Here is a 24,613-nt window from a genome sequence, read left to right as displayed (position 1 = left end):
AACAACAGCCAAAAAACAGCCAAAAAAACAAACAGCCGATGGGGTCCGCGATGTTTCACGGGGGTCCGCGATGTTTCGCGGGGGTCCCAAGACTCCCAGGGGGTCCGCGGACCAAGTGGGCGCTGCGTGGGCACTAGACGTTCTAGTTCTGTACATTCTGGAATTGTTTGGAATCAAGCACTGACGGTGCGTTTTAACAGCGGGCGATCAGGATAGTATTTTCCGGAAGTGCATTATATGTCTATGAGAGCCGGCAACTACTGGCGATAGGGCGAAGTGGGCGGGGGGGCGATGAAAGATGGATTTTCTTTATCTTTTGGACGATGTGTGTGTGTCTGTTCATGGAGACATATGCATCTGACCTGCATGTTTTGCCAGCGTTTATATGACCACCTGAATCTGTGTGCTTTTTTTTAAGGATGTTCAGTACAAAACACACAGCTTCATCTCTCCCCTCGTCCACTCACCTGAGAACTTCATTGGGGTTGCCTGAGATGGGGGTCTTGGCGCCATGGCACTCAGACTTCAGCAGGGTATGGGGCCCACGGTCCATCATCATGGTGGAGGTCGCCGTAGCGATTACGGCCACCCCGTCACGAACACGGGCCTCCAGGCCATAATCCCACTCGTCATACGACACTGAGATCAGACCTAGAAATGGAGAGAGAAGATCAGCGTTCAAGGTTTTTAATACTGTAGTTAAACAGAGTTGGGGAGTCTGAGTGGGGGTTGAGAGATCAAGGTTGAGAGAGGGCTGGGAAGTGGGTAACAAGAGAAGAGTTGGAGAGTCCGCGGAAAGAGAGGAATAGACAAATGGGATGGACAGAGGAGGGGTCGAAGAGAGGAGACGCACAGAGACAGAGGTCATTGTGTTACTGTATACACAATGAGATCACGTTATGAACACAATCCATGAGGTTCAACACGAACATACAGTATGCCTCACATCGACAATGAAAAGCACAGCCTTTCTGTCTACAATAGCTAAATATCGTCCTTTCCTCCTGTCCATCTGTCTGTCTGAACAGGCCCACTCTTCCCAGACATCTCTGTTTCCTACAGTAGATCTAGCCAATCAGAAAGTCTCTACCTGTCTGCGTCTCAGACAGTTATTGCAGTCTGTCTATATTTCACGTTTAGGGTCTTTTTTATTTCATTTACAGTACATAGTCTCTGTTCCGCTCTCGTTCCTTCCCCTCCTACCATCTGTCAGCCTGTCCACCTGTTTGTCAGTGTTTATCTTTCTCCTTCTCCCCACTCATCTTGTCCCTCCCCCCCTCCATGTATCTCTCAGTGGGTTGACTTAACAGTAAATCTTGAGGTGTATTTTGAGTATTTTATAACACTTGACCTTTGGTTCAAATTCAACACCTTGTGGTCAGTGTTCATATAAATTAGGAGAGTGTAAGATGGACACAAATGGACCCGTAACATTTAGGCTGCCCATTATGCCGCTATGTCCACTAATTGATCATTCTGAATGGGGTCAGGACCTGGCTGTCCACTCCGAATGTCAGCTTTGACTACATTACCATAATCTCTCTCTCTCCCTCTCCCTCTCCCTCTCTCTCTCTCTCTCTCTCTCTCTCTCTCTCTTTCTTCTATCTGAGTGTCTTTTTCACTATCCCTCTCTTTATTTCAATCCTTCTCTCCATCCCTCTAATGGTCAATCAGTCAGTCAGTCAGTCAGTCGGCTAGTTGGTCGGTTGGTTGGTCGGTCGGTCGGTCAGTCAGTCGGTAATGCAGTCAGTCAGTCAGTCAGTCAGTCAGACAGACAGACAGACAGACAGACAGACAGACAGACAGACAGACAGCAATTGGTCAGTCTGTGGGACAATCTGACAATGCACACTGTAAAATCCTGAGTTTTAAATGAACTCTGAGAGTGTGCAAATGTAACCATATTTACCCAACTCTGATGGGTCCATTTGGTTACATTGGTACACTCTCAGAGAGTTAAATTAACACTCACAATTTTACAGTGTATGAGCAGTTAGTCAACCAGTCAGTCAGTCAGTCAGTCAGTCAGTCAGTATGTCAGTGGACTGAGAAAGACAGGCGTTCGTCCGAACTGCCTCTCTCTGGGGACCCTGCATCGCTGACAGCTTCGTCCCTGCAGGACCACATCTAATGTCACATGCTGCTGACACTCTCTCAGTGCTCTCTCACACACTCCGCTCGCCTCAATCATTTTTACACACTCACTCTCCATTTCTTCCTGGGAAAGAGATTTTTATGTGGGTTGATGAGCCAGCTGCGTGTGTCTTTGACATTGTGTGTGTGTGTGTGTGTGTGTGTGTGTATGTGTGTGTGTGTGTGTGTGTGTGTGCGCGCGCGTGCGTGCGTGCGTGTGTGCGTGCGTGCGTGCGTGCGTGCGTGCGTGCGTGCGTGCGTGCGTGCGTGCGTGCGTGCGTGCAGAGGTGTAAAGTAACTAAGTACATTTACTCAAGTACTGTAGCCTACTAGATCTGTAGCCTAGATCTGCTATTTTCAAAAGATTTTTATACATTTGAAAACTTGTGAAATGGTACATTCATTCTGCATAATGAGTACTTTCTACTTTTGGTACTTTAAATACATTTTGATACCAATACTTTTGTACTTTTACTCAAGTAAATTTTGAATTCCGGACTTCTACTTGTAACAGTATTTTTTCATTGCCGTATTGTGTGTTTTTCATAGTGTGTGTGTGTGTGTGTGTGTGTGTGTGTGTGTGTGTGTGTGTGTGTGTGTGTGTGAGTCTCGGTTGGGAAATGCAGCCTGGACACATACGGATATGCACTGATGGAGAAGGAGGATGCTATACGTTTACTCATACAGTATACAGTACACTATTCATCTCTCAGGACATGTTCAGATGTCACAACACAGATACCATATCATATGTCAACCTGATTCTCTGGCCTGCCTGTAACCTCCATATACTGTAGCCTCGAGTTTATTATGAATCTCACAGAAACTATATAAAGAATACTGTATGTTTATGTCTATTGTCTATGTTTATGTCTGACTTACAGTATACTGTATATACACAGTATATTACAATATATTTACTCGATTTTCAGGCAAAACTCTAGCTGAAAGTGGTTTCCATATACTGTACTGTATGGGCATGTTGCGTTTGTGACGCCCACCTACAGTCCACCGTCCACCCATAAGGCAATTTATACTGTACTGTATATATATATATATGTCTATACGCGTTGTGTTTAACACAGACAGACGTGTAATTGATTGTATAGCATAATAGCAGAAGTAGCGGATTATTGTGTATTTTCAGGAGCAGCTTATCATTGTCAGTGATGTCAGATTGGGCGGCTACGTTAGCAGAGTCTGTGCGTCAATGCTGTGTAACGAAGATAGCAAGGAACACAGACAGAGAGGTTGTTAGCGAGAGAGAGTTGAAAGGGACAAATTAATAGAAGCAGAGGGACACAGTGGAAAGAGAGAGTGGGGGCAGTCAGACAGCAGAGAGAGCAGAGGAGAATAAGTTAGATGTAGAGACAGAAAGAGAGAAACGACAGCATGGCAAAAGAAAGAATGTCGAGAGAGTCAAGGCAGAAAGACACACAACAGACAGAGAGAGTAGATAAAAAGAGAGAGAGTTGGCAGGGGCAGAGAAAACAGAGGGATGAGAGAAAGGAGAGGGAAGGAGGGGGAGTGGGAGGAGAAGAAATGGCTTCTCAGAGTGCTACTTAAGGAAGGTATCAGCAGAATTACACACGGGAATTGGAGGCTCTTCATCACACACGGTGCAACGTATTGAGCGTGCCTAGTAAGCAAATTAGCACTCAGTGCTAACGTGTGTCTTCCACTGAACTCTGAACCACTGGTTTCAGCTTGAACACTCCACAGCAGCCAGTCACACACTGCATGTCTGGCACTACTGCTCTGTTCATTAACAAGTCCATGTGGATGAGCCCTTACTGAAAAGGCTCAGTGTGACTTTCGTGACTTTGAGCTGCTTAGAACTTAGGCATACGCATAAGATACTGGTCAAAACAAGTAACCTTTATTTGTATGGCAGATTTCATGCAGGTGCAAACGCAATGCGCTTCACATTAAAATACAGCAATAGTAGCAACATACACCAAAGCAGCAAAAATATACAGCGATGACACTAACCTCCCACCCACACACATGCAGAAAGTTTAAGAAAAACACTCATCCGCATCCACATTCACCTGGTACAGCATTAATGCCCCCCCCCCTCGCATACTCGCATACATGCATACGTGCATACGTGCATGTGCACATGCACGTGCACACGCACGCACAAGCACACACACACACACACACACACTTAATGTACACGCACATATAAGCACACATATTCCAACCATCAAAGGCCTGGTAGACAGGTCTTAAATCTGCATTTTTTTAAAAGGACAGTTTCTGCAGATCTCAGGTCATAAGGTAATTTGTTCCAAAAGTTAGGTCCACAGTGACCAAGTGCACCCTCACCAGACCTATTTATTTATTTGGGAGCTAGACCATTTAGAGCCTTATAAAAAATAAGAAGTATTTTAAAATCAATTCTGTATTGTATGGGATGGGAAGTCAATAAAGTGATCTGAGCACCGGAGTCCTGGTCCTGGAAAGCACTCTGGCTGCAGCATACAACAGGCTTTTTAGGTACAGTAGTCCAGCAAAGAGGGCATTACAGTAATCTAACCTCTTGGAGACAAATGCATGGACCCGTTTTCAACGTCAGATTAAGATGTTTTTAAATGAAAATATGTATTTATTTGTTTTTCAAAGGGATCTAAATTCATGACAAGACCCAGATTTTTGACCTGCTCAATGGGTTTTAGAGACAAGTAGGACTGGATCTCCTGCCTCTGACCCTTAGCACCTAATACAAGGATCTCAGTCTTCTCCTTATTTCGTTGTAGAAAGCTTTATCACTTCCAATGGTTGATGTCATCACTGCAGTTAAAAAGAGGATTTACTGGACTGAGATTGTCAGGGGAAAGGGGGGTGCACAACTGTGTGTGGTCAGCATAGAAATGATAGGATACATTCTGTCTCTGTATGATCGTACCAAGTTGAAAAGCACACTGATCCTTGTAGACGTACCGCACAGAAGATGCTAACTTCTTCAGTTTTTAAATTATCGAGGGACACAGAGAAAGTCTCGTCATTTAGATTGGAGTCTTCTCTTTGTCTTATCCTTTTGATAGGAGGAAAAGTAGTTGACAACATGAAGTCTGAATGTAAAAGTCTATTAATGTCAGGATCGACAGCGTCAAGGGCTGCACTCTGGTATAACATCACTAAAATGGAGGGTCTGTTTGCATCTTTGTTCAAGTGCTATGGCTAGCTTTAAAACCAGATTGGTCCACGACACGTCATACAGATTGTGCAGAGTGATAGGTACAGTAGCTATAAAATTGTTTACAGACAATTTTTTAAAGTGTCTAAGACTGAATATCTGCCTATAGTTGTTCATCATTGACAGATCAAGATTGCTCTTCTTGAGTAAGGAAGTGATAATTGCACACTTGAGAGAAGTGGGCAAAACACCAGACTGTAAAGAGCTATTACATAATAATGTTCAGTAAATCAGGTGAAAAGCTGTGAGAGACACACTTGAACAGTTTAATGGGTATGGGGTCAAGAGCACAAGTGGAAGGCTTAAGATGCTATATTACTTCCTTAGTTCACTGGGGCCAATAGATGAGCAGGGGCCACTAGAGAAGTTACACATTGTTCCAATGGTGGTACTGTAGGTTGATCTGGGGGAGAGAGACCGGATCGGTTGACGTGAGAGGTTATTAGCTCTAAAGTGATAAATCTCTTCTTGGAAGAAGGCAGAAAAGTCCTTATACTATACAGTACGTCTGAGGTGAGAAGCTCAGCAGGGATTGATTTCGAAGGATTCAGCAGTTTGTCTTTTGGAGAACAGAAATTGGGGATTACTGTGATTATCACATATCATTTGAAAGATATAGGACTGATCTGATAATTTAATTTCTTTGTTATTATAACTATTAAGTGTGCTTTTACAGATTTCATAGTCAGTCTGCAGGTTGTTTTTTTCTCCATTTATGCTCAGCCTTCAGACAGTTTTTTTTTATAAAAAATCCTTACGCTTTCCCCATTTCTCCAAGGAGCTTCAGGCGTTCTGGTTATCTTTCTAGTTTTAGTGGGAGCAATGTTGTCAATTATCTGCCTCAGGACACCGTTAAAATTGTTCACCCTGGCTTCACAAGATGTCATGGTGGGCAACGTAACCTCTGTGTAATTAGATACAAAAATATCTGCTGTCTCTGCATGTATAAAACGTGTATTTGTGGTTGGAACTGCATTGACATTTCTAGGGAATCAGGTCAAATGAAAAATACACAGAAATGGTCAGAGATCGCAAGGTCCAGAATATTGTAGTTAATGTAGTAGTTACTGTAAAATGAAGGCATGCAGCGATAACCAGGTGGAGTCTGTGGCCCTGTTTATGGGTGGGGTCTGTAATACAGCATGCTGTGAGAAGTCGAATTACAAATTGATAAACTGTTTAGATTCTCAATTGGTGGAGTTGTCAATATGAATATTGAAGTCGCTGGAGATGACCATGCTCTGCATGCAGTCTATTTCAGTGGAGATTTTTGCTAGCAGCTCACTAAATTAATCATGGAAACTGTGTGTTAATCTTGGAGGATGATACACTCGGAGTTGTAATGTCAGAGATACAGATTCAACAACCATTGCCTGATTGCCAATACCTGTAGTTCTGAAAATACTAAAAGAAACAGTCTTACATTTTAAGCAATCAGCATAGATATCAGGTAGTCTCACGTTGCCAGACGGTCAGAGAGATCTCCACCTATCAATATTTCTGGTGACATCTAAATTAAATGCTGGCAAAAACTGGGTGGAAACTATTTGGAGATTTAAAAAATAACTGCATTGCAGAACCAATACAAAGACCTGCAGTGGAAGAGATCCTTCATATTTGGATGTTGATATATTTAGTTTTCAAAGCAGTGGACGTGTTTGTATGCATTTTCACCACTGTTCTAGGCAATGCATTGAATTTAGATTATTTCTGTATTTAGATTATCTGCCTACGCGAGACTAACAGGGCAGCAACCTCCTGCCTTTCCTCAAAATGAAAATTAGCAGATGATGTTTCAATCAGCTCTTCTTTTGGTAAATCCAGTATGAAGAGTTCTCTTGACCCTAGCTGTACAGTATGTATAGTGCATTAGGATTACAGTATTTTTAGCGGTGCCAGACGCTCTACATTTGACCGTGTGTGTTTGTCCGTCCGTATGAGCACGGCATTACAGCTGCAGCTGATTGCAACGCATAGACGCAACCAATTACACTAATTAAACACAAACAGGAGACACATGCGCCACTTAAAGACATGCACACTCATAAAGGGGCCCTACACAGTCAGCACACTCATCTAATAAAGTAGTACAGTCTGAATACCAGCGCCCACACACCAAATAAAGTAGTACAGTCTGAATACCAGCTCCCACACATCAAATAGAGTAGTAGTGTCTGAATACCAGCGCCCACACATACAATGGAGTAGTACCGTCTGAATACCAGCGCCCAAACATCAAATAGAGTAGTGCCGTCTGAATACCAGTGCCCACACATCAAAGAAAGTTGTACCGTCCGTCTCACCCACACATTAAATAGAGTAGTACCGTCTGAATACCAATGCACACATCAAATAGAGTACTACCGTCTGAATACCAGTGCACACTCAACAGAGTATTCCCGTCTGAATACCAGCGTACACTCATCAGAGTAGCCACCGCTTACTCACAATGGGTGGGATTTTTCTAAACAATAGAACCTTTTTACAGCAGCCTTTTCTGACAGGTTATCACAGCTGAAGGTAATGACATCAGTGGGAGTGTTTCAATTAGATCACACCTACTGTAGAGAAATGCTACTAGAAATACACCGCCAGCAAAAAACAATGTTTTCTTTTTACGCCGTGCGCTCTTTTTTTCGCCCTAACTTTTCAGCGCAAGTCGCAGAGTAGCACTATTCATCAATATCACACTTGACCCAGGCAGCCAATCAAACCAAGCAAGAGGTGGACAGGGTGACCTGACCAAAGTTGTCCTGAATCCCAAATCCTGACATTACAATGATACAAATAAACATCATCATGCAAATGAGGTAACAACACCTGAAAATAAGGGATTTTACATGTTTAGTGCTAGTGTGAATTATGACATTCCATCGCATACAGAGAATGTGGTGAATTTCATGAAAAGTGGAGAAATGCATGTTTTCTTCCAAAACTTTCAAAAGGATTTGATATTATATAACAAGAAAGAGCTGACCCCGAGTCACAGCAATTAATTATTGGACGAGTATCCCACACACAGAGCACGACAAATTTGACTGCCGTGAAGGTGAATCCCTCCACGCAATTGTAGTGAGTGGCTGTACAGTATATGGAATATACTTTTGGCACCTTTGGCCTTTGGGTGCGTCGACTGAAATGCAATTACACACATACAAATCACATCATACAACACAACGTAATTTGCACATACATAAAGGGCCGCAATGGAAACAAGCCACTGGCTTTTCTCCGTCTATCCTTGGTGTGACAATGTATGTACTTTTAAATATGTTTTATTATCAATAATGCGGTCAAAGTCAAAGTTTCCTAATGTCAGCAGTTGACAGTTGACTTAATGAATAAATATTGAATTGAGTTTTGACTTCAACGTGTTTTATTGTTCAATGATACTTAATGTAATTACTGGAGGGTGGAGGCCGTGTTCAAATGACCACCGCCTTCTCACCACTCTTTTACTGTACTCGATATGTGTCATTTGTCCATCATGTCTATTGTCCAGTCCAATGAGTACCATGCATATATTGACACATAATGTCCATCACCTGGTAATATAAATCAAAAGTAGTTTACTCTTCTTTGTCCAGTAGAAGTATTGTATTCCCACAAGTCTAATGTGAAACTCAACTTAGGAGAGTCTCATGTGCACATTAATACAGTTACTCTGCCAATTCCACTTTATAATCAGGCAGCCAATATATTAGCTGGTCAACATTATCTCCCTGGCACTGTAAATCAACTGCTGACATATCGCATGATTTACATAACTGACAAGATAATACATCACACTTTATAGCCTGGAACGCTAATTTGGTGTAGACACACACACACACACACGCGCGCACACGCACACACGCACACGCACACAGTATATCGTATGCACATAAACGCATGCAAGCACAAAGGCAAATACATATTAATTAGATTTTACACACCAAATATTTTCTTGCACAAATTAAGGTGAGAATGAGTGACACACACACTACACACACACACACACACACACACACACACACACACACACACACACACACACACACACACACACACACACACACACACACACACACACACACACACACACACACACACACACACACACACACACACACACACACACACACACAGGCACCCAGATGCATGTACTGTATACACATTCCTGACTCCCATTTAGAGTAAATCATCAGCGGATGCCAATAAGAGATCGGAGGTAAAAAGTTTGAGTTACGGTGTGTAAACGCCACAACGATCTCCAGTTCCTTCTGGAAGCTATTTCCCAGAAACCGCTGAGGTCTAATCTCTCCCCTACACCGTAAATCAACAAGCCAAACACCAACAAATTATCAGACTTATATGTCCGGCATAAATCCACAATGAGCTCTCTGGTTTACTCTACAATGGTGGCTAAAATACACCACTGCACTGCTAGTTTTTTATTTGTATTTTTTATATAGGTTATTTTTGTTTGGTGGATTGTGATGAACCTAATGCACCCCACCTTGACTCCTGAACACTGGGTTTAAACTTAAATGTACAGACCCTTGGATATTAGACCGACTTCCCTTCTTCTGTCTGCGTGGGATAGTGGTTGACATGGGGCTCACTGGGGAGAGCATGGCAGTCACACTGCCGCAGGAGCAAAGCTTTTGATTGCCACTGGGTATGCAGCTGTAAACATGCAATATTACATGAACCAATGGTGCTGTAATGTGCCTTAGACAAAAGCACCAAGCAAATGAAACAATTGTATGTATGCTGTGTAATCCGGACATTAAATGTCTGGATATTTGCTTAATGTGCAATTTAGCCAAACACAAACCTCCAATGTCTACCAAATTGCAGTCTAGAATTCTATACACATACATATACTAGATGTTTTCATAGGACCCCTAAATGTAAATGGGGCCTGATTCTGTCTCTGATCATTATTTATTTATTTGCTTATTTACTGACAGTTTGATGACAAACAAATGACAGTTTTCTCGTGTTTGCTCTGTTATCTTATTAAGGCAGACAGAGATAGGAACAACACAGGAAGAGATGCTCTGGCTACATCCAGGAGTGCACTGGACAGTGAACAGAGCTTTCACCACTACGCACTACAGTATCGCTAGTCATCTGCTTCGTGATTTCCATTCCAAGGTCCTACTGTACCTGTGGGGAACTCTGTTGGCACCACATCAGCGCCTCCGGCCACCAGCGAGGGCACGACCCAGGTATAGCCGTAGCCGGTGATCCCAACGGAGTGGGCCACCTGGAAGATGGTGTTGGCCTCCTCTTTGGTGCAGTAGAGCAGCATGACAGGACTCTGGAGTTTCTTCAGCTGGTTCTGGATCTTGGAGTCTCCGTCGTCCGCCGACATGTCCAACAGCAACACCTCCTCCAGTTCCCAGCCCACAAAGCTGTTCTCTATGGTGCTGCGGATCTGGACAAGAGACAGAAAGAGCATGGTGGATATCGTCTTGGGCATAGGCGTTAATGTGGTTTAGTAAATGAATGGTTATATGCTGCAGTGGTTTTACTGTAGCGTCTCTCCTGTTGGTGAATAGATTAACCACTCCAACTAAAGGAGCTGGCCTTGCACCGAAAATATGCTGTCGCTTAAGATGCTGTTTCCGCCAGCAAAGAAAAATCTTCAAGCGAAACGCTCATAAGTAGACTTGCATAATTTTACTCTTTTATAGACACATTTGCATAAGGCAGGGTGACAGCGCAGAACTATTTCGGAATTTCACTCTGTCATTTATAGCCCCACACCAACTTTCATCATGCACTGTACTGCATAACGATTAAGTTGTTGGAATCAACTGTTGTGGGAGGGTTGTAGATCAGAGGGTATAACTGCTGTACATCTGATGCCAATCTACAGTAGGATGATGTGTCAGTTCAGACTCTTAACGTGGGAATTTGCGTAAATTCTGAAGTACAAAATATGGGCGTAAACAAGCTCAGTGAATGAGGCCCAATGTGTTCACTCCTTCGACCTACAACAACCGTGTGTATAGGATATCAATCTAAAAGGACAATAATAATAATAATAGTGCTAATGTTTTTGTTACGTTTCCAACAGTGTGTAAAGTACATGTAGTGTTCGGTGCCGTGGTTACCTTGGTGACAAAGTCCTGGTAACCAGGATAGTAGGTGGTGACAATGGAGAAGATGTACCAATCATATTCCTCCATGATGTTCAGCATGACCGACGCCTGCTGCTGGATGGATGGACCGAACTGGAAAAACATGGAGTTGTCATCCTGAACGGGGACAGAAGAAACAGAGAGAGAGAGAGAGAGAGAGAGAGAGAGAGAGAGAGAGAGAGAGAGAGAGAGAGAGAGAGAGAGAGAGAGAGAGAGAGAGAGAGAGAGAGAGAGAGAGAGAAGGGAAAGGGACATAATGTTAATGGTTACGTAACAAGATTGTCCCTGAACTTTAATTTAGTTTCTGTTAAAACATAGTGGAGCAAGGGTAAAGCATACAGTATGAGTGGCTCATTTAGTTTCTATAAGTCCTCACACAGGAGAGAGTGGGAGTGGGGTAGAGAGGGAGAAAGACAAAGAGAGACAGAGACAGAGAGGAGAGAGTGAGGGGCTTACAGTGCTTGTTCAGTAATGACAGTGGTCCCGATTTTCATTAGAATCCTTTATAAGTCTACTGAAGTGCTTGTACACAGGGGTGATTAATCTGGGATATTCATTGGTTGTCATTATTATGCTTAATTTATATTCAGTCGTACTACGATGCCGCATGGTAAAAATAACGACGAAGCATAAATCAGGCATTAGAACCAACAGTATAAAGAAAGTGCGAGAGTTTGCACCATAATATATATTATACGGAAAATACAAAACTGTTACCAAAATCTCATTATGGTTATTACCCAGTAATAACCATCTCAGATACAACCAGTATCGGAGATGCTTATCGTCTCAGATACAACCAGTGGTGGAGAAAGTACTCAACTCCAGTTCTTGAGTCAAAGTCTAGATACTCCTGGTCAAACTTTGCTCTCAACTACAAGTCAAAGTGAAATTTGCACTTGAGATAAAGTACTGAGGCGGGGGCGGCAGTGGCTCACGGGTAGAGTGGCCGGATGGGAACCGTTAGTGTCTCAAGTGTCCTTGAGCAAGACCCCCTAATTGCTCCCGATGAGCAGTTTGGTGCCTTGCATGGTTTCCTCCGCCATCGGTGTATGAATGTGTGTGTGAATGGGTGAATGTAATGCACAATGTGTGCTTTGGATAAATGCACCATTTACCATTTTACTGAATCACTTGCTTTGACACATCGGGTGCCAAACACGGTCTGAACCGTGTGTTTACTTAGTGGCGGTTCCGAAGCTTCGGTGCCGAACACGGTCTGAACCGTGATTTCAGTCTTTTTGTTTTTTTCGTTTTTCTCCGCGCGGGCGGGGCTAGAGCAGCTCTGGGAGCACCCATTGTAATCCTGCGAAGGAAGTGCCAGATCGCTCACCGGAAACACTTTTTTTTCCCCCATCCGGTTCCTGTCCTTTGAAACGCCTATCTCCGAATCTGTTTCCTGTGGGGAAAAACGGTCATGCGCGATGCGCGATTCCCCCCCCCCCGTTGTAACCCGCGAGGGGATGTTATGGTTCCAGGCAGTAGCCAGGCTCATGGCAGAACATGAATCGATGCTTTTTTTTGCGTGGATTTGCTTGTAACGCACGCGGAAACAACAAACAGCAAAGCGCAGTCAATGGGAGAATGCTGGCACCCACGGTAAGTTGTTATGAAAAAACGCTGGCACCCGATGTGTTAAGTATTCAAAAGTACACGCAATGCCTTTTGAGCTTGTAGATTGGCAAATTTCACTATATTATTTGAAATATGGCTTAAGTGGTTCATTCATAATGCACTTTTCCCCTTCATAGAAATGTAGTGGAGTCAAAAGTACAATATTTGTCTTTGAAATGTAGTGTAGTGAAATTCATAAGTATCCAAAAATACAAATACTCAAGTAAAATACAGACACTCAAAAATGACCCAACTTTTTTCATTTCCACCTTCCCTTGGGAAATACCAAATCTATAGCTGATGGCTGCCTGTACATCAAGATCAAATCAAGTTCTTAGTTATTTATAGAGATTGTTTCATACAAAGCCAAAAACCAACCAGTCGAATCTGGAAAAAGAGGGCAGAGGACTCCACCATGTCAGAACTATACCACACAGCTCATCTCTCTGTCTCAGAAACACGTGCACGCACGCACGCACGCACGCACGCACGCACGCACGCACGCACGCACGCACGCACGCACGCACGCACGCACGCACGCACGCACACACGCACACACACACACACACACACACACACACACACACACACACACACACACACACACACACACACACACACACACACAATTACGGTTTGAGGTAGACTCTCCCATCAACATCCCGCACAACCGATAAATAAGCCTGAGACTCGATAGCCGCAGTTGAAATGGAATATTGAGCTGGACAGCAGTAGAGGGGGAGGAGGTGAGAAATGCTAGTCTAGACAACACCCTGCACCTCTACAACGTGAGATAGTTAGGCCAGTGTGTGTGTGTGTGTGTGTGTGTGTGTGTGTGTGTGTGTGTGTGTGTGTGTGTGTGTGTGTGTGTGTGTGTGTGTGTGTGTGTGTGTGTGTGTGTGTGTGTGTGTGTGTGTGTGTGTGAGTGAGAGAGAGAGAGAGGGAGAGAGAGAGAGAGAGAGAGAGAGAGAGGGGCTAGAATCATGCATAGCTGTCATCGCCATGCAGGCTGGGTGTTGAAATTTTCCCTGGCTTCCCAGGACTGTCTGTGCCTCTCTCAACATCAAAGCCTTAACCCCCCCACCCACCCAGGGGAAGCACCTGGGTCCATCCGCTACCTTATGTCCACATTAATGACAACAGGAATATACCGCTGACTGGCACATTGAGAGGAGTTTAAGTTTAAGTCGCTTACGTTTCTTTTCTTCTTCTACTTTTCCATGACAATGATAAATAGTGACTGTGTCATGTTGGTGGAATTGAAAACGAACCATTGTACCACACGTCATGGCAACTTAGCCTGCATTTAACACACTGAATTCAACACCCACGGTGCATTTTGTCTGTCAGACGTCTTTCATGAAATAATGATGCATGCTGTAATATTACATACATACTGTAGTCACTGTTAAGACAGAAATCCGCTGAATGCACCGTTTGCCAATTTGTGATTGGTCTCCTGACCTGAGGAGTTTCTTCAATAAAACATCACTCTGCACGTTGCCACTTTAGCCATTTAGCTCATGCTCAGTGCCTTAAGCCTGATTTATACTTACTACGCGGCCCTCACACCTACGTGGCACCGCCGACCCAACCGTTATGTCTGAGTCATAGTGTTTGGGGCTTTGTAAGAGTACCCGTTGTACCCGTCTGTCTGTTCCCCTTTTATGCCCATGTATGGAGATCTCTATCTGTCAGTCCATGTCCCTTTTATACCCATATAGTATATGGAGATCCCTGATGTCATCAGTATGTCCATATATTGGAATGCCCATGGGCATATTGATTGGATAGGCGGTTCTGGACAACTGGATATCCGAGTTTGAAGTCGGTCCCATATATGCACATGACCATAATATGGCATATATATATTTGGGCATAGCGGTCAGATCTGTGGCTCTGGACAAACAGATCTCTATCTGTCAGTCCTTGTCCCTTTTATGCCCACATAATTGAGATTGCTGATGTCATCAGTATATGCCCATATATGGACATGGCCCCTTTTGTGCCCAAATATGGAGATGAGTGATTTGTTTGGGGCTGATGCTATGACGACATTTTGAGGTTACACAACACACTCCATATTTGTGCTGCTTGCAGATCGACACCGGCACGACACTGGCATTCAACAAAGTATAAATTAAACATGACAGTATGAGAGCAGGTAGAAACTGTAGGCCAAAAGTGGATTGCTGACAGACATTTTAAGAGAACAAACAGGTGTTAAATATTCATACTGCTGTAGGGATTGAGCCTGTGACTTCTTGGCGACTGAGGAATCTCACTAGTCATTGCACGTTGCTGTGCTACAATGACTCTCAAATCCTAATCTGTACCTAATTGCCACTGAAGTATGTACTCTCTGAATTACTCTCAGCTTTAAAACTCATCAAGTATAAAAGTAAAATTGTCAGTGGGGGAAGAAGTACTCAGATATTTTACTTAAGTAAAAGTAGCAATACCACAATATAAAAATACTAATTACAAGTAAAAGGCCTGTGTTGAAAATGTTACTTGGGTAAAAGTACAAAAGTATTAGCATCAAAATATACTTAAAGTGCCAAAAGTAAAAGTACAAAAATGTTTGAAAATAGCAGATCTACAAGCTCACAACGGGTTGCGACGCGACGCGTTGTGAGCTTGTAGATCGGCTATTTTCAAATAACCTGGGTATAAAATAGGGCTAAAGTGGTTAATGTATGTTTTATAATGTAATAATTTGTATCTGCAAAGTAACTAAAGTTTTTAAATAATTGTACAGAAACTTCAACCCACTGAACCCAGCATCTCTTTGTTCCGCAACGTTCCATTTCTCTCCTCTTTCTTTCTTTCCCTCTCACGCTCCATCCATCTCTATCCATCCTTTTTCTCTCGCTCTGCTGTCACCATTTCCACCAGTGGAATCACTGCCGGGGCACAGATATAATTGAATTTCCAGACTCCCCACCCTTCAGCGACCCCCATCCCCCACCCTTTCTTCTTCCTCTGTCTCTCCCTCCCTCCCTCCCTCCCTCGCTCCATCTTTACCCTAAGAGCTGTGTTAATGTACAGTACTTTTTCACAGTGCCAGAGGTCTGCAGGACTTTCATTAGCTACTGGATCTAAAAAAGAGGGAGAGAGAGAAAAGGACATGCAAAAAGGAGCGAGGAGAAGCTGTTACAGAACGAGAGAGAGAGAGAGGGACAGAAGATAAGAGACCCCAAGCTAAAATGAAACAGTGCTTAAAAACATCGCCCCCCCATCTTCATTCACAGCAACAATAATTAAAAGCTGCAATCCAATCTTTTTTTTAGGGAATAAAACATTATTTTGACCAATCTTTATGGTAGGGTATGTTAATACATGAGAACTAGTACATCTGCAGTGGTTGGAGGTGGTCTGCCTGCTCTTCTATTGAGACATGTAGGAAGGTTGACAAGTGATATTGCCTGAATCTCAAAGTGCAATATGTCTCCCTGCCCGAGCAGGCATTCTGTCGTAGAAATTCAGTCTCCCAGGAGACCCTGGGTTCGAATCCCTGAAAGGACATAAATCTTATGGATTGCAGCTTTAGGGTCTAGCCCATGTTACCACCTCTGTCAGCACAGGGCTGGTCGATTAGCACACATTAAAACACCTGGAGGGATTGAGGGGGTAGCGAGGCCGGCGAGTCCAGCCTGCCAGCCAGCCGGCCGGCCAGCCGGCCAAGCCGATTCGAGCCAAGGCAAAGTGAGGTGAGCCGAGCCAAGCAGTGAGACATTGAGGACACCTCAGAGCCGGCCGGTGGCTGTCTCTCCATTGACGTCACAAGTTGGATACAGTTAGCCTAGCGTAGCTAGACTATATGACTGCGTGGATATGAGTCTGGTGCTTCCATGAGGACGTTTTGTTTCCCAGGGGGGCGGGATCAAAACAATGGCCCTCGACGCAATTGGTTAGACCTACAACCAACTACCAATTACAGTCGCCCATATTCGAATACTGGGCCCTGATTGGTTACACACGTCTTCTGGAACAGGAAATGGATTCTCTATGGAGCGGTGCCAGACCCAAATCGCAGAGTGCATTTTTTTTTTGCACTCGCAGATTCGTCTGGTCCCAGGCTAGGATACAGTATGCACAGACACCAATAAACAAACAAACAAACAACACCCTCCCCCCGACACACACACACACACACACACACACACACACACACACACACACACACACACACACACACACACACACACACACACACACACACACACACACACACACACACACACACACACACAGAGGGGATGAATGAACGGTTCGAGGAGACCGGTGGAGCGGGGAGATGATGGAGAGATATGAGGCTCACACAGAGAGAGAGGGAGAGAGCAGTGCAGATCAAATCCATGCATGGGGGAGGACAAGAGAGGACAGAATGACAAGAGGAGAAAAAGAATGCAGAGACCAAAGGGACTCAATGGACATCAGAAGAATAGATGTATTAGCAAGTGGAGGGGATGTAACCGTGTGCTGGTGAACAGAGTGTGAGAGTCTGTCTGTCTGTCTGTCTGTCTGTCTGTCTGTCTGTCTGTCTGTCTGTCTGTAACACGTCTTAACACACGTCTGTGTATATATGGCTATGTGTATACACATACAGTGGGTTGATATGGTTGATATACAGTATGTGAACCTCACATACAGCTATGTGCCTGCAGTTGCGCACATGTGAATGCGCACATTGTGTCAGAGTGTGCATCTGTGTGTATTTAAGTGTGCGAGTGCACGTGCAGCATGCATGTACATTGGGCACAGTTAAGCATTAATTAAACTAAGTGTAAAAATGACCAATATCCAAATATTTACACTTTAAACGAACACTCTGGGTTCTGAGCTAAGTTAACCATTTGTAACCCTGAGAGGGTACAAATGTTTACATTGTGTACCCTCTCAGAGTTAAATGAACACTCAGGTTTGTGTACTAGTGGGTTCAGAGACCTCGGGGCTGCCAGTGTTCCTCGCAATGCCCCTAAAGCCTTCAAATGAGTGCACTCACACACCCCTGGAGCAGCGAGGGGGAGGGAGTCAATAACTCAGGTATTTCAATTACACACACAGGGGCACACCAATGCCTACAAAAGAAATACGAAATAGACCCGCTTCCAATCTGACCTCGGAATTATGCACACACGCACAAAAGCAGAGAGTCATGGGCTTGCACACACATTCACGTGCACGCACAAATAGGCACGCATAGCCACACACCCACAAGCAAACATAGCCACATATACTACTGTATGTACATCATATGCATTGTGTGCACGCGCGTGCACGTGCCTCCATGTTAAATTTGGACCATAACAAACACAGCAGGCCTCATCCCGGACCTACAGTATAGCGTGCGGAGGGGGGGGGGTCCATTTGGTTCCATTTGTACCCTTTTGGATTTAGAGACCTTGTAAGGGTCTGTTAACTATCAATCATCATTTACCTGGGGACCCATTGGAACCCCCTGAAGGACCCCACATTGAGAAGCAATGCACTACATGCATAGTTCATGTGTACATGAACCCAGTTAAAAAAGAGACACAAGACACACTGCTTGGCATATCAGCAGCACACTGATTATATGAAGCACATGAAAGAAGAGTGTGGGAACTCACATCTCCACCAAACAGAATAATGAATTGTATTCCCGTCTCCCGTACACAGGTCAAGTGTATACTGTATGCATACATTTGCGCTGCATGGTGTTGGTGTACACTGTACATGTACACATGCACATGTATATGCACTTCACATGTACAGGGAAGAATCTCCCACTAGTATTGTATATATACAGTACTGTATGTATACTGTATATATGACAACATTCCGATATGCATAATATCCTTTTATTAAATTACAATGGATTTTGTTCATCAGCCACATAGCTATTAATAACAGGCAGGCAAACGTGGGAAAAATGGAGCAGCTCTTCTCACATATTTTGCAGGACAGTGGTGATATGAGAGTAGGCGTGCATCGTTACTAACACATACCACAGTACCTGGATGCAACTCCCTCTGCTGAGCATTCTGAGGACCGTTAGAGCAAGCATCATGGACTGTGTTCGTGTCTGTCTGTCTGTCTGTCTGTCTGTCTGTCTGTCTGTCTGTCTGTCTGTCTGTCTGTCTGTCTGTCTGTCTGTCTGTCTGTCTGTCTGTCTGTCTGTCTGTCTGTCTGTCTGTCTGTGTGTGTGTGTGTGTGTGTGTGTGTGTGTGTGTGTGTGTGTGTGTGTGTGTGTGTGTGTGTGTGTGCACGCGCGCAAAAGCACCATACAGTATACTGTAAAATAGAAAAATAGAGAAATAGAGAGAGAGAAAGAGAGAGAGAGAGAGAGAGAGAGAGAGAGAGAGAGAGAGAGAGAGAGAGAGAGAGAGAGAGAGAGAGAGAGAATTGAATATAGAGAGAGATGGGGGGTGGTGATGGTATCTGTTGCTGGGAGGTTTTTGGCAATGCATATTTCTACCCTGCCTATAAAGGCTCCTTTGAACTTCAGCGAAAGCGCATGCGAAGGGTGGGGGCTATTGACTGTTGCTGCACTGCCTGATGGGAAGAGAAGCCGAGTAGGAGTGGGAGTGAGTGAGTGAGAGAGAGACAGAGAGAGCGAGAGCGAGAGCGAGAGCGAGAGAGAGAGAGAGAGAGAGAGAGAGAGAGAGAGAGAGAGAGAGAGAGAGAGAGCGAGCGAGAGAGCGCGCGAGAGAGAGAGAGAGAGAGAGAGAATGTAAAACAAGCAAGAGGAAAGAGGTAAACAGCTGGTCTCTGCTTGAATATACCACTTTTTCTTAAGTTAAAAAAGTAGCGGGCAGCAAGGACACACATACGCTCATGCATACAGTCCCTGTGGTCACAACACATTCAAATGAGTCAAAGAAGAGAAAGAGAGAGAGACTGAATCGGAACAGGAGAAGCCATCATCACCAGCGACCATGTCCAGCACACACGCAGGAATGCACGCACACACACACACACACACACACACACACACACACACACACACACACACACACACACACACACACACACACACACACACACACACACACACACACACACACACACACACACAGTATTATCTTCACCTCAATTAGACCCATCTCACATCTCCCCCTCTCCCACATCACTTCTCTCGTGCTTCATCATCATATTTCTTATCATGAAAACCTACTTATCGTTAATCAAACACATGCAAGCTTTAATTAGAGCGTGCACATTCTGTCAAACCATCACCTAATTAGCACTGACCTCATTTTAACTTCTATTTGAACCCTAATTAAGAAATAAAAGAGTTGTGACTCAACTATTAGGCTCACTTTTTCTTAACACAAGTCTGATTATTAATACAGTATAACAGTACAGTAGCTTGTCACAGATGGAGCTGCTTACATGTACTGGATGAGTGAGTGACAAATAAACCCCTGTTTCTTGAGGGGGGGGGTAGGAGAGATAAGAAGGCAAGAAAACAGGGGAAAAAAACTTCCAGGTCATGGGCAAAGACACTTTCTGAAAGAGGAATAAAGTAAGCGACCGACAGAGAGGAGACGAGGAAGGACAAAATAAAAGGAAAAAGTGCTCCTCGGATCACAGGTCTCCGCCAAGTCAGGTAGGTTATTGTGGGCCAGCAATTTGTACTTTTTTGCAAAAGTCGGCCTCCTGGTGGCACTATAAAAGGCTGATGTGAAAAATGCAGGGCAGAAGTTCTTTCTTGGCCTCTAGGGAGTATGCGTGCAAAGTTTCACTTTCACTGCGATATGTGCAATTAAAGGTAAAAACGCAAATCGGCTGATTTGAAAAATGTAGGGTGGCATTTCTTACTTGGCATAGTGGGAATGAGCATGCAAAGTTTCACGGCAATCACGCGCTGCGTTCATGATTTGAGGCATTTTGTTCAAAACAAGCCACTCCTGCAAACTTTGGAAGCCAATGTTAGCCAATCAGGATGGAATATGAAAAATCTGACAGATCCGTCTTGATCACATGATTATAGAGATACTGTGTACCGATTTGCGTGATGTTTGGACAAAATCTGTAGGAATAATATAAAAAGAATCTCTGGCATCCAGGGAGTGTGTGCGCAGTTTCTCTGCCGAAGATTAGCTGTTCACAGACGGACGGACGGACAGACACGTGGACACACATGGACGGAAGGACGGACAGGAGGCAAAACATAGTCGGCCACGCCTTCGGCCTGGCGGAGACAATAATGCTAGAAAAGGAGAAGCCTGGAGGTGGTCGTGTGTAGGAGAAGTGTAGCCTGGTAAACCCTCCCTCCGGAAATCTCATTTCCATTTGATTTCAGGAAGGAGTCTGGCATGAACGCCCATTCTACAATATTGGGGAGTTTCCAGCGAAATCAGGACCTAACCGCGCCTATCAGCGTCGTCGCTCATCGTTCTGTGATTGACAGCTTACGTTGGCCAATCAGGTGGCGAGTTCGAGTGAGCCCGAATGAAGCCGAGTGCAGCCTGAGAGCCGCCGACAAAAGACGAACGGCAGCCATTGTTGTTGTCCGAGTGCCGTCACTTCTTAGTTTCGTTCTTAAAACGGTCTCAAACTTCTTTTTTGAGGCACGGAATTTACTATTAACATATCGTTTGGATAGAATTTAGTTGTTTAACTTCATATATGTGGTCAATTAATCATGACAGAGCCTATTTAAAAATATAAATTTAGAGAACCGGCAGGGGCGGGGAGTGACACGCATGTATCCCAATAAGGCAACCTATTTTCGGCATGGCCGTCCCAAAAGTCCCGTTGCGTCACATAGTCTGGAGCTCGTCAAAATCAACTGCTGATTGGCTGAAGGGGAAAAACGATCATTGGTTGAAGGGGTTGTCAGTCAACGGTATTACTCCCGCCCAACTCCAGCCCACAGCCAATATTGCAGAATGAGCAATCATGCCAGACTCCTTCCTGAAATCAAATGGAAATGAGATTTCCGGAGGGAGGGTTTACCAGGCTAGGAGAAGTGAGCAGGACACTTGAAAAGCTGAGAGGACCGAACATTATAACCACTGAACAGAACACACACATGCACACACACACGTGCACAAACGCACGCACACACACAAACGCACAGCCTGCTTCTCTCTGGCCCATTTCTGCTCTAAGTTTAGCAAACAGCCCGCTGAGGGCTTCTGCAGTCAGACATCTTCCCTGCTTGTCCCAGAGTTGTAAGTTGAAGCTCTGCTAAAGTCTGTGTCCATCTGCTGTACTCCGGTGTGCATGTGGATATCATAGCAGAGAAAGAGAGGGCACGCGCATGCGTGCGTGCGTGCGTGCGTGCGTGCGTGCGTACGTGCGTGCGTGCGCATGCCGTGTGTGTCTCTGTGTGTGTCCCTCCTCCGTGTCACTGTCCGATCAAAATGAGGCCAAAACAACACCGTCATTTAAAAAACGGATACATGAGAGAAGCCAGGTGACGCTTAAGGCTGATTTATACTCTGCCACAGCAACCCAAAAATGTCATGTTATTGTGTTGTGTAAATGAGGACAGAGGAGTGAGGTTTTAGACTGAAGAGGTGAGAGAGGAGGTGAGGGGTATAGTGGAGGGTGAGTGGTAGAGTGAGGTCTCTCTCTTTCTTGTCATATCTGCTGATATCAATCTCCTGCTCTGTCTTGCTCGACCCGTCCCTCCTTTCGAACCTCCTCTCTTCCTATTTCACTCCTCCTCATTTTAACCATCCTTCTTTCTCTCCATCCTTCACTTTCTGCCCATTTACTCTCTCCTCTGCAAACCATTTAGGTTCTATCTCCCTCCCTCCATCCCTCGCTCACACTCATCCTGCTTTTATTGCCCTCCTTTCCCCTCTACATTGTCCCCTACTTCCCTCACTCCCTTGCTCTACCTATTCTTCCCTGACCCTCTGCCCCCCCCTCCTATCTGTTATATCCCAGGGTGCACCTGTGCTGTGCTGTCAGATCTAGGCCCTGAGCCATTGTCACGCTGGGGTCGTGTCTCGCCACTTCACACTATGACAGTGCACCCTCTCACTTACCCTCACACACACACACACACACACACACACACACACACACACACACACACACTCGCGCGCACGGACGGACGGACGGACGCAGACATAAGTGCATACATCTACTGCATATACACTGTATTCATCACTCACAAACACACACACACACACTATGCTTTTCCACTTCAACAGATGTTGATGCTCTGTGCCAGCGCCCACAGGGAGAGAGGTAAATACAGAGACTGTGTATACTGTACTCTCTCTCTCTCTCTCTCTCTCTCTCTCTCTCTCTCACTCTAGCGCTCTCTCTTTCTGTCTCTCTCTGTCTCTATCTCTCTTTCTCACACACGCACAAGCACAAGCACACACACACACACACACACACACACACACACACACACACACACACACACACACACACACACACACACACACACACACACACACACACACACACACAGATTAATGCATACACTCCAGGATAATCATGAATGTATGCAAAGCTCACACACATAGAGCTATGTGAATACATGCTGTAGAGATAAAATAAAAATATATCCCAGTGTAAATAAGAAGAGAAGCAGCAGGAATTCACAACAATGTGCATGCAAGAGAGAGAAGGTAGGCTGTGCACTATTTCACTGCATACTTCAGTTATAAGTGATGCATGCTAATGCTACGCACAGTATTGTGGTACAAATGTGTGTTGTACACACATACACAGCATCAGTCTAACTAGATGAGTTACCTTGGGGGCAAAGGATGCAAGCGCCCCAGGCTCAATGTATGCTCATACAAAAACTGTTATATGAGGATACGCTGATAAGTTTCACATTTCATGAAAGGTTTTACATCCTACAAAATAACCATATTAAAGGGATAGTTCACCCAAAAAATGACTTATTTTCTATCAATTACACACCCCATTAAAGCTTTAAATTCATGGAGATTTTTTTGTTTTTGTCGCATTCCTAAGCCAATAATTTGATGACCGGCGGAAAGATGCTAACGTCTCCGGTAGGAGACTCCAAGTTGACACTTTGATCATCATCAAATTATTGGCATAGGAAAGCGTGTGTGTACATGTGTCCGTCTCATTCAGTTGTTGTTGGGGTATTTGCTACAGCACATTTGCACATGCACATGCACGTGTGTGTGTGTGTGTGTGTGTGTGTGTGTGTGTGTGTGTGTGTGTGTGTGTGTGTGTGTGTGTGTGTGAGTGTGTGTTCTTTTCCCAGCAACACGATAAAGACATACACTCAGTCACTGTCAGTGGTAAGACCACTCTCTCTCTCTCTCTCTCTCTCTCTCTCTCTCTCTATCCCTCTTTCTCCTCCTCTCCCCCATCCCACCCGCAGGGAAGAGCATTTTCTCCACAGTACAGTACAGTATAGTATCTTCTTCTCCTCTCTCTCTCTCTCTCTCTCTCTCTCTCTCTCTCTCTCTCTCTCTCTCTGTTACATTTATATTAACAAGCCTTTAAGCTGTCACTCTTATCCAGAAACCATGCCACAATGATATCAGCAGAATAGCCGTCTACTTCCCAAGTAACTCATTGATTG

At 44.4% G+C, this 24,613-nt stretch overlaps 1 protein-coding gene across 1 annotated transcript in view; it reads right to left on the bottom strand.

Moving 5' to 3' along the window:
* Window positions 1-24,613, bottom strand: part of grin2ba (glutamate receptor, ionotropic, N-methyl D-aspartate 2B-a) — a gene marked incomplete at its 3' end in the record, with an annotated part of 126,964 nt that overhangs the window by 58,158 nt on the left and 44,193 nt on the right. Inside the window, exons 2-4 of the mRNA XM_084073064.1 lie at window positions 11,443-11,586; window positions 10,490-10,760; window positions 468-651 (exon numbers count right to left, since the gene is read on the bottom strand). Of these exons, the coding sequence (XP_083929190.1) occupies window positions 468-651; window positions 10,490-10,760; window positions 11,443-11,586 (599 nt within the window). The remainder of the gene's footprint in view (window positions 1-467; window positions 652-10,489; window positions 10,761-11,442; window positions 11,587-24,613) is intronic.

This window comes from Gymnoscopelus microlampas (assembly GCF_963454915.1).
Source record: "Gymnoscopelus microlampas genome assembly, chromosome: 11".
Classification (NCBI taxonomy): domain Eukaryota; kingdom Metazoa; phylum Chordata; class Actinopteri; order Myctophiformes; family Myctophidae; genus Gymnoscopelus; species Gymnoscopelus microlampas.
Note: the sequence above shows the minus strand (reverse complement) of the source record. Positions and strands in the feature narration are given on the sequence as shown.